Source organism: Triticum aestivum, chromosome 6D, assembly GCF_018294505.1.
Source record: "Triticum aestivum cultivar Chinese Spring chromosome 6D, IWGSC CS RefSeq v2.1, whole genome shotgun sequence".
In the NCBI taxonomy this organism is placed as follows: domain Eukaryota; kingdom Viridiplantae; phylum Streptophyta; class Magnoliopsida; order Poales; family Poaceae; genus Triticum; species Triticum aestivum.
Window position 1 is genome coordinate 348537467 of NC_057811.1, and position 15213 is coordinate 348552679.

The 15213-nt window shown below is 44.0% G+C and overlaps 1 protein-coding gene across 2 annotated transcripts; it reads right to left on the bottom strand.

Moving 5' to 3' along the window:
* Nucleotides 1-2637: 2637 nt before the first annotated feature.
* Nucleotides 2638-13931, bottom strand: LOC123145047 (E3 ubiquitin-protein ligase BRE1-like 1). Of its 2 annotated transcripts, XM_044564352.1 has the most exons (19): nt 13394-13931; nt 10979-11140; nt 10810-10897; nt 10358-10561; nt 10083-10250; nt 8829-9022; nt 8655-8738; nt 8081-8200; nt 7803-7989; nt 7548-7708; nt 7384-7455; nt 7165-7241; nt 6759-6953; nt 6586-6658; nt 6425-6511; nt 3852-3989; nt 3566-3768; nt 3315-3480; nt 2638-3239 (listed from the first exon to the last, which is right to left on the bottom strand). In XM_044564352.1, the coding sequence occupies exons 1-19, from the start codon at nt 13511-13513 to the stop codon at nt 3108-3110; spliced, it is 2631 nt and encodes an 876-aa protein (XP_044420287.1). In that variant the 5' UTR covers nt 13514-13931; the 3' UTR covers nt 2638-3107. The 2 variants fall into 2 exon arrangements, with proteins under 2 accessions (XP_044420287.1, XP_044420288.1); XM_044564353.1 differs by lacking the exons at nt 10979-11140; nt 13394-13931 and having other exon boundaries at nt 10336-10561.
* Between the last annotated feature and the right edge of the window lie 1282 nt (nt 13932-15213).

Sequence of the window (15213 nt, forward strand, 5' to 3'; positions counted from 1 at the left end):
CTTTCTCCTTCACCTTGTCCAAAGATGCGTCCTCCCACTTGTTTGGCATGTCTTCTTGGTTAGCACACGGTGGCCTCGTCATGGAACCGGATGAAGCCATGCCTACAAAACCGAGAATTCTTGGTTAACCCTAACCCCCACTTAACAATAACCACAATCCTAACCATAGCATAACCCTAACACCAACATCAAACACACATAACCCTAACCCTAGCATACTATGAAAGCCTAACCATACCAAATTAGCAAAGAAGCATAACATCATTCAACACAAATTTGCAAATCCAAGCCAAAACTAGGGTTTCCCCAAAGTAGCAAGATTTGAGCAAATGTGACAATTCCTATGGATGAAAACGAGGGGATCGGAGGAGATTACCTTAAGGAGGGGGGGGGGGGTTTGGCTTCGAAATCCATGGTCAAATACTCCGGATTTGCAAGATTTGAGAAGGATTTGAGAGGGGGGAGAGGGGAAGAGAGGAGGGGCGCAAGTCTAAGGGTTGGGTGGGGTGGGGGTGTGTGGGGTGGGGTGGGAGGGGAGAGAGGGTCGGGCCAGCCTAAGTGGAACACAAACTGTGCAGCGCCCAAGCGATAGGCGCTGCACTTTACACAGTGTGGCGCCTAAGCCTTAGGCGCTGCAGTGCTGTCTGTGGGGCCGCAACTGGACCAGAGCTGCCACGCTGGCAGGAGGTGCGACGCCTAAGGCAGAGGCGCTGCATAGTAGTGTGCGGCGCCTAGCTGTCGGGCGCCACACGAAAGGGTCAGCCGAGTGAAATTTTGTCGAAAGCAGGTCAGTTTATGATTTGATTTCGCCCTCAGGTCAAATATGTGATATCTACCAGCATTGGTGGCTCTGCCTGCCGCCGCGGTAGTTCGGTCATGTGGCTGCCGGTAGTGGATCCTCTAACATCTAACGTGAAGGAGGAAAGTCACCTAAGCTACACTTCCCTAACTTCCCTCCTTCACTTCCATATGATTAAGGCTAAAATGAATTAAATTAATTTGCAAATTACAAATCTACTTTATACATTTACAAAAATTACATACAAACAAATTACGATGCAATAAAATTAATTTTAAGTTTATTTATATCATACTGCGTATAGTATCTATTTAAGTAAATAATACAGTGTTCGCTACAATACCATGACTTTCCTTCTCTGGTTTACAATACTTGGCTGCCTGCCCAAGCCCAAGGGCAAGGTCCACGGTTCACCGGCCGGGGCCGAAGAAGATGAATAGAGATTCCTGCGTCAAGTGGTCACTGTTGTTTATTTGCTCGTATGTTACCACCAGGACTCATTAATTGCCTACGTCACCCGACTCCTCACTCGCCGCCCTGCCTGCCAAATTGAATAAAAGTTGTACGGAGCGCTTCCCGATTGGATACACGCAGGAATGGCTCCAGCAGCGAGCGAGCGACCCACCCGGCAAATAATCGTGGCGGTAGCGCTCGTATTTATTACGATCGAAAGCAACAGTGCGACCCGATCGAGTGCCGACGCAGTGGCCGGCCCCGTCGTCCCGTCTCGAGGGGCCGTGCGCCCGTTCGTTGAGCCCACGTTATTATCCTCCGAAAGGAAGGCAATGTGGTGTCCGCGTCACTGTTAAATGAAGGAAACGAGTTTGTCACGTACGACTCGCATGGTTTACCAACCAACCAACCGTGGCGCCAGCTCTGCGCGCGCGTCCGGCGGGTCGGCGCTCAATGCGTGCACGGCTGCGGTCGGCCGTGCCGCCACGGTGTGGCTTGGCTAGACTACCGCCAACCGTGCGCTCATAGTTAAGCTTTTAATTAGGATATAGATAGATTGCTCCTATCGGTATTAGTTATTCCATAACTAGTTTAGAAGTCTTAATTAATGTATCAGAAAGACGGCTTATAAAAAAAGCTGAAGAGAAGACAGCTTATTTTTTAAGCTGCGAGAAGAACTGGCCCTAAGCGCGATGGGCCGGGCGGGTGATGCAGCCGCAGGCGACTGAAGCGAGCCGGCGGGGCGGCTCTTCCGTGGTAAAACCAGTGGACAAGGGCTTTGAAAACCGCGGGGGGAGTACGGTGGGCCGTCCGGAGCAGGAACGGGGGGTCTGTCTACTCTGAATCTAAAGTTGCCCATTGGTCAGCATCCAGTGGCCTCGAGGAGCTTAAGCACTGTTGGGAATCTGCAGCGACACAGATGAGGCAGTGTTATGCTTTCAAAGTGCATAGTCATGACGCCGTCGAAACCAGCTACACCACACGACAGAACCGAGTCCCGTGAGATGATGTAGCAGAGCATATCAAGCCTTCAATCCTTGCAATCAATGCGACATAACTTACCAGTGTACCCGTATGACAAATGAGAGACAGGGAGAAAGGTTGATGCCCCTGCCATCTTTACCAACCTGTCTCCACACTACGAATGTACCAACATCGATGCCCTCTCCTCTTGCACACAACCAGAGTGTTTTCTTGCAGAAAAAAAGAAAAAGGAAAACGGAGCATGCATGTTAAGAAAGTAAAAACCAGAATTATAGTCATGCAACATGCCCATCTAAGCCTGCTACAGCAAACCTGGATCCTTGTCAATTCTTGGTATTCCCTCTGTAAAGAAAATAAGAGCGTTTATATCTAAACGCTCTTATATTTCTTTACAGAGGAAGTACTAAGAAACAGCATTTCACCGGATATCACTATCAGCAAAGAGCCCACTAGGGTGGTAAATGTACAAAGTACAAGCTGAAACGAACGGCCAAAACCTACATACTCAACATCACCTACAACAAAAGGAACTACAATCCATCCATATATGTCAATACAACCTATGGTATGTTTTCGGAGTCACAAACTCCTCATCCTTGGATATGTCAAGCAAAATAACACATTGTATATGCAAGCTAAGACTAGCAGCTATTTCAACCAAGAAAATTCCACACTTTACAAAGGAGCGGGAAGCCACACTTGCATAGCATAAGCCACGGGCATTGTGCCGGCAGCCTAACGTATGCTATGGGTCCGCCTTGCAGAAATTTAAGCTACAATTTCCGACTGAAGGATAATGCCACCAAGAACCCCAAACAAGGAGCGTTCAGTCACTTGTCCTAGATGACCCACGACAGCTGCCACCGCTGCATCATATATAAATCGGCTTCACATCATTAGCCCCAAAGCTTAATGCACAGGAAGGGCACCTTCGCTGGCGGTTTCTGAGCAACTTCTGTATACAGTCGTTGCAGAAAAGATGGTAGCACTTGGTAATCACGACCTAAACAACATGGGAGAACAAGTTCAGATTCATATGGTGACCAAGGTTGTAGGAAATGAAGGCAACAGTATTCACCTCTTTCTGTCGGTCGCGACAGACACCACATTTCAATATTCCCCTGTACTCATTCACCTCCTGATGAACCTTTTCCAACACCGACGATCCCTCTGTCTTTGCTCTAAGAGAACTAGCTTTCCTTGATAACGATTCCAAATCGTCCTCAGTTCTCCTCTTACTAAACCTGGAAAAACATCATTACACTTGTCACGTCAAGAAACCTGAAGATCACATGGAGTGTGGAAAAATAAATCTCTGCAAACAATTACCTATCCTTCTCTAGTTCTACAAGAAGTCCAGCAACTTCTAGTCGACTCCTCCCAACATTGGATTGTACTTGATCCATGGACTGTCTCAATTGTTGAGCCTCTCCCAATACATCCGCCAGCTTTCTTTGAGCATTGCCTGAAGAAACAGAATGTCGCCGTCCATCCTCCGAAAGTCTCGCTGTCTGCTCTGACCAAACTTTTAACTGCAAATGGGCAAGGAAAAACATGTGTGTCAAGCACTCGCTAAAACAGAATGTTCTCCCTACATTTATGCGTTTAAATTTACCTTGTCGTCTAACTGGGAGATTTTATCTTTGTACAGATCCATCAAACCCTTTGCCTGCCGTAAATTCCTGTTCAGATTGCATAACTCTAAATGCAAAGTATCCTGTGCCTGTTTCACCTTAACGCCTTCCATAAAGATCTGCAGTAACATGTAGAGGCTTCAATAGGTCGCTGTTTAAAAAGATTCTTATAATTTCATCCCCAACGAATAAAGACAAACATGACTCTTGAATGACCATGGTTGATTTTTCTTGTGCAGTTATGCTAATCTGATTAATCAACCAAATATGCACACAAATTACTAATTTGAGGTTTTCTACACAACTTCAGTATGTAGCGTCGTAGATTAGGAAATAGCAAAATGCATTGTAGTTGCGGCCTTTATCTCATTCAACCACCACAACTCGCCTTTTACTTCTCCAGCCACCTAGATTTATCTCAGTCTACCCAAAACCCACTTCCACAGTTTGGTTCCATTTTTCCGTGAGGTGTCCCTGAGACACTAAAGTAGCCTAGAATCGTCTAAGTGCCACCGAATTGGCTCAAAGAATAATTCAATATACTAGTATGTTTTTTGCATCTCCTCTTTTCTCCCATCTTCTTCCTCTATCCCCTTCTCTTTCTTGTCTGCCTTCCCCCCAACACACACACGTCCAGATCTGGAGAAAACGGAGCCAAGTAGTATGGCAATGCTCTGGATGCCGTCCTAGCACATCTTCTCCCTCACAGCTGCTGCAGATTGAAACGAGCCCAGCGGTTTGTTGTCTTCCTAACATTTGTCCCATGACCTCCCCTCCTCGATGTGAGGTCAAAGGTCTCCTTTTTTGCCCTAAAAATGTGAATTGAGGGTGTAAATCCATGTTGTGGCTTCCACTTTATGTGCATGGCACTCGCACATGCATGTGGCGCCAGCTTTGGGGCACTCACTAGAGGACCAAGGCATAATGAGGATGACATCCAAATGCACAAGAACAGGCTTTGAGGATACCAATCTGGTCACCTTGGGCGTGCATGGAATCGAAAACTGCTGCATTGCGCAATACAAGTGCTTGCCTCATCTTAGGAACAGAAGCAAAGCACTCCCAGTCAGTTTCCTCCATGCACGGTAGTGCTGTCTTGGATGCCTCGTCCATGCCTTCCTTGTAGCAGCAGGTGACAAAATCATCTTATTCCCCACCAGCAAACAAGAAGCACCATCTCTTTGACACTGTGGACATCTCGTTGGATTCACAGGTGGTGCTCGGCTCAGTGCAATGGCCATGTCCCGAATTACTTGTCTTAGATTTGTCTAGATATGGATGTATCTAGACATGTTTAGTGTTAGATACATCCGTATCTAGACAAATCTAAGACAATAATTTGGGACGGAGGTAATATCTACTAACAGATACTTGTTTTTTAGGCATACAAAAGTAAATCCATATTCCTAATAAATACCATATTAACTACTCCCTCCGTCCCAACATAAATGACTCAACTTTGTACTAGCTTTAGTACAAAGTTAGTACAAAGTCGAGTCACTTATTTTGGGACGGAGGGAGTACAACACTAAACCATTTTTACCAAAAAAAATCAGATTTACCGGATGCACACCCTAAGCTGGAATGAAGATGAAAAGCAGGATTAACAGTGAACCGTGCCTGGCTCAGTGGCCTGCTGTTTGACAGCAACCAAATTAACTTACAAAAACTCATTTTTATCCCACAGTAGTGGAGCACAATGTGGCCATGTGGGTCATAACAAAGCTCAATCGAGCATGGTGGCAGAGCAAATGGCACTGCGTACCAAACACAGCATGATGCCGATCAGGGCGAAGGGCATAAGCCCAACGAGAATGGCTCCATGTGCCCAGATAGTATGAGTTCTTTTTCCCATGGCAAAGAATGATAATTCAGCTTGTAAAGGGTAGCATGTGCTCATGAATCAAGCCTAAGTTGATAGTGGCACAAGGGAACTTGAAGCTGATATTTGGTTATGTGTCCTGAAAGACTGCAAAGTAACGAAATATGCGATCGTATAAGCATGGGCTAGCAGTCTCCTAATTTGTGTTGCAAATCACCTGGCACGTAGAGCAGAAGTTGTTTGTGTTGGACTGTTGGTGTTTCTACGTTGAACTCCTGTAAATGTCTACTGTCTTTGGTTTCAACAAATTAAGTGGGAGATTAATTCTCCATGCTGAAAACAGAAATCTGATGACGTCTCATACTAATGTCTTTTGTTTCAACTTTCAACAAATAAACAGTCCTCCATGCTCAAAATAAAAATATGATGCTCAAGCTCACTTATTTGTTAATAGGCTACCAGGAGATTATAATGATCTGGATGGTCTCATGGCGTAACTACCGTTACTAACATGAAAACCTGGATAAAATCATGGTGGTAACCTAAACCTTCTAGTTGCACATTTAAATTATTATTGGCATGTCCGCGGGTTATGGGAACTGAAGTCAAACAAGCTTTAAGTGAAATCAGAGTTATTGTGAACAGAAGTGGGTGATTTTAAGGTTACACTAATGTTGAAAACAAGGATACATCAGCACGAACAAAGAATAGCAAATGAGTCCATAGAATTACCTTTGTATTGTGGTCATCTCTCTCGATAATTTGCTGTAGCAATTGTTGATTTTGTGTTTGTATATCTTCATATGCTTGCCCAATACTCTGAAATGTCAAAAGTAAGTATTTGTAGAATACTGATAATCTGTATTTTACAGAGATGTAGAGATGAAACAGACCTCAATCTCTGACAGGTACGCTTCACCTTCTTCATGCTTTGATTTCAATAATTCAGATAAACTACCAATATCTCTGTAATGCACAGAAAAGTTCACAAGTTAGCATCACTTTGACCAGTAAAAATTGATAATGTTTCCAGCTTCTGCCTACTTCAACACATGTGATGGCTTACCTTCTGGCACTCTCCATCTTCCCCCTTAATTCAGCAATCTGAGCTTCACCATTTGCAAGTCTCTGCTGAGACGTTGCTTCAGCTTCGATGGCTGCCTTAACACGCTGTTCTAGCCTACTATCATCAAGAGAAGATTTGAGGCTATGGGCACGAGCCCATTCACAGTATTCTCTATCTTTCGACTCCAGCACATCTCTGTCACAAAACAATAAGGTATGGACATCACTACATCAGAACGGTAAAGTTTGTTATAGTAGAACTTATGAATTTGGTAGTAAACAATGTTTAAAAGCTCAACAGATTATTTCAGATGATCTGATCAATGGGCAATAGGAGAACAAGCAGAGTGGAACACAATAAATTGTAGAGGTAGTTTCATGAAAGGTTTCTGCTGTAATAAAACTACCTTGAATCAGTAGATTCGCGCTTATACATTTCCACAAAGAGCTTTAACTCGCAATTCGTTTGCCTTAGTTCATGAACCTACAAATCATGTGAATCCAGTGGCTTAAGAATTCATAAAAACAATATGAATGGAAATCAAAGAATCTAGCTAAAACAAGCCATTTCCTGATGCCTGCTAAGACAATGCAGCTAGTTAAATCAGCAATTTTTTAATTATTACCCTGGACCGTAGATCCCTTACTTCAGGTCCAGCACGAGTGGATTTACATAATGATTCGTTGATGGCATGCTCCTGTAAAGCACAAAACGAATAGCTTAAACTTAATTGAAATAGTCACAAAACACTCATTAACTTCTTCAACAAGCTCATATCAAGAAATTTACATTTCTAGCCAGAATATCAGAAATGGAGCGAACTTCAGCTCGTAAAGAATGCAATTCTGAAGCATCATCCTTGTACTTAGATAGTTCAGTTTGCATAGCGCCCATTTCTTCTGGCAGTGATGACACCAGCGCTTTAAATTCTGATATGGTTTGGTTCCGACCTGAAAATAGGAAGTTTTTACTTATTTAGATTCCGATATGGCCAGAAGAGAATAACTCAACACTATTAGCAAAGTCAAACAAGAATCATCATACCAGGTTCTCTCGAAGATTCTTCAAGTTTCAGTGCAAGCATATTCTTTTCATCAACTACTTTCCGCAGATTCTGATCTAAAACTGCAAGGGTTGACTCACAATTGAGAGATACCCTATGAGGAATTCCAGACAGATCAACTTTTACATTAATTTCCCTTTCTTGCCATATCAATTTATCCTTATTAACCTGAAAAGGCAAGTAGAAGCCGAGTCAAACATAAAATAAATAGCTGAGGCTCTTTGATACATGAAAAGTAAATTATACGAGCAGTAACCACCTGTAATTTCTCTAATAGTGTCCGGCATTGGTCCAACTCTGCTTGTGACTTCTGGAGTTGATCCTTCAGAACTTGGAAAGCTTTTGAAGAAGAAATGCTCTTCAAATCCGTCAAAATGTTCTGTCCATAAATTGCAAATGTAAGGCATGCAAGAATATTTTATTGAACACATCTTCCTTTACTCTAAGATTGACTCCAACGTGGAATCTCAAATAAGCCATGTCAACATTGAAATTGTAGCCAAAATGCTAACCTCAGATTCTTAAACAATTAAAAGGTGCTTTGATCAGACATCTTTTAGTTGAGAGGATGGAATTTCAAAACCATACATGTTATGCAAAAAAAAAATCTATTTTTGAACGGCACATCTGTATGTCGCCCTCTGGAGACTAGAAATAATCTAGGATTACTTTCGCTAATGTTGGTACTTGATAGGAAAGCAAACATCATCCAAAAAAGCTGCAGCGAAGCGCGGGTGGAAAATACTATTATGAATCAACTCTGGAAAGACACTCAAAAAATGTAGAACAGCATTACTTCACTTGTATGGCACCTAAACAAGCAGTGTGCAAACCTGAAAAGTAGCCAACTTGTTCAAAATTTCAATTCTCTCTTCATGAAGTCTCCTTATTTCCGCCAGGCGTTGTGAAATCAGACCCTGATCCAAACAATAGAGCAAGCAACAACTTTAGGGTAAGAGCAAACATAGGCAACACTGGAAGTTTAAAACAAGTATTTAATATTTTACCGTAAACTCCTTGTGAGAAGCCCCTAGATCCTGCAATTCCTTTTGTTTGTCTCTGACATTATCCTGAGGGAAGCTTTTATTTCCTAAAGTTGGAAATAAGATTGGAGTTCCATGTGTCGTGTCTCCCTGTGCTTTGAGAACTGCCAATTTGTGGTTGCTTTCTTCCAACTCAGCAGCAGCACTTGCCAACTCCTCTTGAAAAGTTAACAAACATCTCAGTAAAGTTAACATGGTGGTCCTTAATATTAGTTGCACACAGCATCATAGGCACATATATACTGTGCAAACATTGCCTAAATAGTTAATCTCGTCTAATCAGTGGAAGGGACATTGTGTGGCTAGGTGATCCAGTAATCCACAAAAACAAGGATCAGCCATATATTATTGTGCGTACTCCCTCTGGTTGGGTTTATAAGTCAGACACGGGTTTTTAGGTGTTCGATTTGACTAATAAAACATGTCTAATATGCCACAAAAATTATAAGTAAGAAACTTCATTTGACAACGAATCTAAAGCGATATTTTTTGTAAAATATAATACACATTTTGCTAGTTAAACTGAAGACCTAAAAACCCATGCCCGACTTATAAACCCAACCGGAGGGAGTAAGTACAGACAGGTTAGTGGAGGAGAAGAAACATTCCTACCTAGCCAGCATATCTAATCCTGGCCGAGTACAACATGCAGTGTTGTGAGGGAACCCCCAGCTTTGCCTCTCACACATATCCAGATCTGTTTTCCAGTTGCCTTTCTTGTCCCAATCCAGCACTGGCCTCTCTCCATTCCTCCTGATCTCTCTCCAACTCTCTTCAGTCTATTATCTATCCTCATCCTCTTATCAACCTCGCTATTGTCAATGTCTGACCAGAGGTAGGAAGCAGTAGCAACTACTTGAGGCAAGAGCAGCAGATGGGCGAAGAAGGTTATGGTGGTTGCAACACACAGAGGGAAGGCAGTGGGAATGGATTTTGGGAGAGTAGACGGCTAGGCAATGGTAGATTTGGGGGAAAGGGTGATGTGGTGACATATCCAATGTGATTTAAGTGTCATGTGTATCCATGTATGTAAAGCATCTCATGTTTAAGCAAGAAGATACCCTCAACTACAAGGCGTGTGTCATGCATATCAGAAGGGTATATTGGCAGGTACCGAAGGTGTCAAAATAATATAGATATAGTAAGACACTAACAAACTGTTGTATGTACCAGGGTCATATCCACGTATGTAAATCATCTCGTGTTTAAGCAAGATACCTTTAAGGCGTTTCTGTTCAGCTTTGCTTCGAGCATTTAAATATCTCTCTTCATGGTGCTTCTCTGTCAGCTGTCTGTGCTTCAAGTGGAGATCACCAAGTGCTCGTACAGCATCAGTAAGCTCTAGTGATATCTCACTAGCAGTACTTCGCAGTTCCCTAATGCGCTCTGCAGTGAAGCAAAACAAGGAAATGTTACCAAAGGGGTAAGAAATTTGGCAGTCCTTCAGCTGTAATTAATAAAAAATTATTACCAAGGAAATGTGAAGAACAAACCATCTTCGGGTAATGCAGTAAAGTGATCTAACGGTAACTTCTCGTTTGCATGCCATGAATCATTTGATGAGAACAAGATATTCTGCAGCACATCAGTAGTTGACGAGTGTACGTGGTTTTCCAAATGGCAACCAGAACTTTCTGTGGCACCTGTCTCAACGAGCCTGCTAAGGAAGTCCTTGTCTTTCCGGATGCATGCACCATCTGAATAGAAAGTTAGAAACTAAATCTGTAATTTTTGGGACATCCAAGTTTAGAATATTCCACAACCATCGACATAAATCAAATACGATGAAATGCTTCCATTACAAATTCCCCTCCCAAAAAAAAACTTGCAAATCCTAACAAGGAAGAGTTAGATGCATGTACTGCTTCCATTACAAATTTTTATACATGAGGAAACAAATTATTAGCCGACAATCAAATTAATTCAGGCAAGAACAAAGACATACCTGTAGACTCGTTGCTAGGAACTGCACTGCAGGAAGAATTTTGGGATCCACTTTTGCAAACAGAGATAGCCTTCAAATCTCTCACAAGCTGTTCAAGTATAACATTTACAGTAAACAAAAGGAAGACTTGTAGTTTTTGCAGTTACAACAAGGTAAGGTTTTAGCTTACATGCTGCCATGACTTGTTAACAAGATCTTGGGTCTCATGGTGAGACTTCTGTTTCTGTTTGAGATCATCAAATTTACCCTCGAGGGCATGGTACTCAGACTTATGGACTTCTAGCTGTTCTGAAAGCTTTTGGTTTCTGTATTTAATTACAGCAAAATCAAGCTGCCAACCAAGAACGAAGTTATAATTAACACTATATATAGAAAAAAAGTAACGGAAATTACAGTGTAGAAAAGCCAAAAGAAGGAACATTCGAGATGAAAGCAGCATGGATTTCTTTGTTTAAATACAAGGAACGAAATCCAATTTATGATCATGGCTTGACAATACTGCTTTAATGAACAGTGCAAGAACAAAATCCAGAAGAGAGCAGTATGGCAAATAATACAAGTGCATCAATGATGTATATCCGTTTCTACATCTATATGCACAGTGGCCTAAACATCATTCCACAACATATACCAAATGAGGCCATATTAAAAATCCGACAAAATTGTTTTGCAGAAGTATCGATTATTGTATCCTTAATCATCTCTCTAAATGGATACTATATTTGCTCTCATAGTGAGACAGCTTTTCCTATCAAACACCAACCATGTCATGGACAATTTCAGCAAGGCTTTTTAGGCCTAACTAAAGGAGTCAACAAGTAAAGTTGTACGGTACACTTCGCAGTGGTGGACAAATGCAGATTTGCCAACCGTTCATGCATATGTCAGTAGGTTTCCCATGCAATGCCCAAGGTAAACCCAGAATGCAAGCAGGCTGGCGAATCCGGTAAAACCGGACATGCCCAAGGTAAAATAATTTATGTTGCAATCTGAGAAGCTCCTGCGATTCACGAAGTAACCTAGTAATGTCGTTGACCCCAGCTACCTAATACAGGATCCAAATAGCAGAGTAATGTCGTTTACTCTGCTGGTGGACCGTCAACCGATCGATCGAGCCAGCTCGTACGAATGCCATGGCCAACGACCAAGCTCAGAACCTATTCGATTGCCACAATCAATCTGGATAAAATAGTGAAATCACCGCCTGGCTAGTCCTCTCTTTTGGTTGGCCAAATATCTCAATGATGGGCTAATGCTGACCTTGCCCAAGATAGCAAAACATGGATCAAGACGGCTCATTCTGTTACGATCCATGTTTTGCTTTTACATTGTTAGTGCGTGGAGTGGACTCTAGCTTCCTGAAGAACTACGTGGAAGGGAACTATATTTGACTTCTTTTTAAATATATGGAAGAATAACATGTTTTGTACCTACAGTTGTGTACTCAAAACATATATGCGCGATGTGTAAACAATTGCTGTTCCAACAACATTCGTGAAGGCTTATACTAGCCTGAGCTTATCCCAAATCATAGGATTTACTAACAAGTAGTGTAAGACAAATGATTTCTATCTACAACTACTCCCTCCGTATCAAAATATAAAAAACGTCTTATATTTTGGTAGAGGCTATGGCAAGACTGGGCACAACACCCACACGGCCACACAATGAACCTTCCACGACTGTAGCCTTTATTACAAGAAATGAACTGTGATACTGGCGATTCGTTTTCATCAGAGAAGCTCCTTTTTGTCATATTTTACTTTCAAGCAAGTTTCTCATACTACAGAGACCATTGCGGAAAGTGTGTCACCAAAGATCAACTTTGAGCAAAGTGACTGATTTTGCCTTGCTGGGCAAGAGCTCGTTGCGATGGGCATGCACGCTTACCATAGATGTGAGCTCTTCAAAAAAATAGTGTACAATGCACGCACATGAGGGCTATGACCAAGGGAAGTGTGTGTTGGTACGCTGATGAAGAGGAACAACGAATGTGACGTCAATGTCCCTCGAGTCATGCGAGATTTGGCCGAAAGCACCGGATACCCTTTTTAGATAAATCATGATAATATACATGTTCACCTTGCAAGAACAGGATGATATGGATCACAACACAGTTATAATCCATGATCTTGTAATCAATATTTCTGTGTCTAAATTTGTTGTACCATGGCAACGCACGGGCATTCGACCAGTGTTGTGAACAATTTCAGCAAGACCATTTGGGTCTAGCTAAGGTAAGAAGAGATGTTGTGCACCAAATTTTGCAGTGAGGTAAAATCACGGCGGAAAAAGTTTGGGCATGCCAACCGTTATAGTAGGACGCGCATGCAAGGCGTAAGTGGGTTGCCAAAGCCGGCTTCAACGGACATGTAGCCCCACGTAAAATGAGTCTTTTTGCGAGGTAAAATGACTGTTAATGAGATTTCAGAATCTCCTATCGACTCATGTATTACCCTAGCAAATTCGTGGACCTGGGCTACCTGATACACGATCGAAATACAACTGAGTAACAAGTCTCCACACGGTAGCCTATACCTTGACAATAGAGGACTACTTAAGAGGCTTGGAATGAGGCGTATACCTTCTTGTCGTCGGATGAAGGCGGAAGCGCTGGGCGCTTGGCGGGAGGTACGGCATCAACACCCTGCGCAAAGGAGCCAGATAGCCGCCGCTTCCGATCGGGCTCGCCGGTGCTCCCCATAGTTCTAACCCTAACTAGCCGTCCCGCCTCCAATCCGCCGCATGCGGGGGAGACCAAGCTCACAAACACCCGGACCGGTCCTCACGAGCACGCGCAGCACCGGCCCAGCCCGCCGCCGCCGCCCAAACCCTACCCGGCCACGGGATCGATCGGAGGGCGCAAAATTTTGAGGGTTTGCTCGCGGCACGGGGCCGATGGGGGATTGATTATGCCGTGCGGCTGAATTTGGGGTTTTGGAGGGGCGGATCGAATCGAGGAGATGGGAAGGGTGAGAATTAGCGGTGGTTTTGGTGTGAGGTGCGTATGCGTGCGCTCTGCGAAGAGTCTACGCTCCACAGAGTGGAGAGGAGAGGAGGGGAGGAGGAAGAGACGGCGGAGGAGAGGGCGAGCTGGGGTGGGGAACGGAGGCACGCACGGTGGGGGAGAAAAACCGCACGCTAGGCACCCATCCGATATCGGGGAGGAGCGGTCCGGCCAGCCCCGCCCGGCACGTGTCCACGGAGAGCCGCACGCTCGATCGACACTACAATGCGTGCGGACAACCATGTGAGTTTGTGACATGCCACTCCGTCCCGATGGACCCGACCTCATGGCTATGGGTGACCCTTGTGGGTCGGGAAAACCTTGGCCTCGATATGTGACGACTTTTTGACGAATATGATATTTTAGCAGAGTCGCTATATGGATGTCGCGCCAAAACGACCTTGTAGTCTTCATATTTGAAGGCTGGGAGGTTTATATGGAGCTCGCTCTATACCCAGTGGTCTACATGGAAAGCAAGTTTTAGCTTCGTCCTTCTTCCGTCACGTGTGAAATTTGAAACGGCCCAGCCTCTCACACACCATCACCGACTGGCACCTGGCCATTTATTGTCATGCCTGCTTCATCGGATTCCCATGGCCGGCCTGTCGGATAACCCTCACGCGACATCATCTCACGACTTGTGTCTGAGCGGTCGGAGAGATGCCATGTAAGCAATCAGCAAGCGTGTGAGCACGGCCGTGTTTTCCACTAGAAAGCACGCCACTTGATGGTCGTTTGCCGCCAATGGCCTCCTTAACTGCTTTCTAAATGAAGGGTTGGCGGCCCCAGCGGTCTATAAAAGGTTGTCGCTGCCTCCTCTCTCTCCCATCGCCCTCTTTGGCGCCTTCAGAAATCCCTTCAACCCACCTCCATTTCATCTCTTCCTCTCCAAACATGTTTCTAAAAACGTCACGTCGATGCCTTGGACCCCTTCTGGGGGCAGATGCATGTGGGCCCTGTCAAGCTCGCGAGGGACGAGGTGGAAACTTAGCGGCAGACTTAGCACCGTGCGCTCGCCCTTGCCAGTGCAGAAGCATGGCCGGCATGGGGCGACCGCGTGGAGGCCATCTTTTGGGGGATCGAGGCATGTAATGCCGCCGCCACAGAAGCATGGCTGTTCTGGGACGATCGGGTCGAACCCATATTCGGGGCGTTGAGTCCCGCATTGCCGCATCCCCACTTGACCCTGTCATGCAACTAGGCCCCGCTGGCGAATCCAACCATCGCCGCAACTATTAGCTAATTAGTTGATAGTATAGCTAAGTATTAGATGCTCAATCAATCCAAGTCGCAATGCTACTATTTTTTCAGCCAAATTATTAGAGATGAAGTTGAATTGAATCAAATATATTGTGAATTTTCTATTACTGGGAAAGGACCGTTGTAGTCAATGACAA

Bases quoted from the DNA above. Each gene is read 5' to 3' on its own strand.
- LOC123145047 (XM_044564352.1), bottom strand. From the start codon at position 13,513: ATGGGGAGCACCGGCGAGCCCGATCGGAAGCGGCGGCTATCTGGCTCC. The intron at 7,456-7,547 runs GTAAATTTCTTG...TGTGCTTTACAG, and splicing joins CTGATATTCTGGCTAGAAAT to GAGCATGCCATCAACGAATC. The intron at 6,954-7,164 runs GTAGTTTTATTA...GTTTTGTGACAG, and splicing joins CGCGAATCTACTGATTCAAG to AGATGTGCTGGAGTCGAAAG.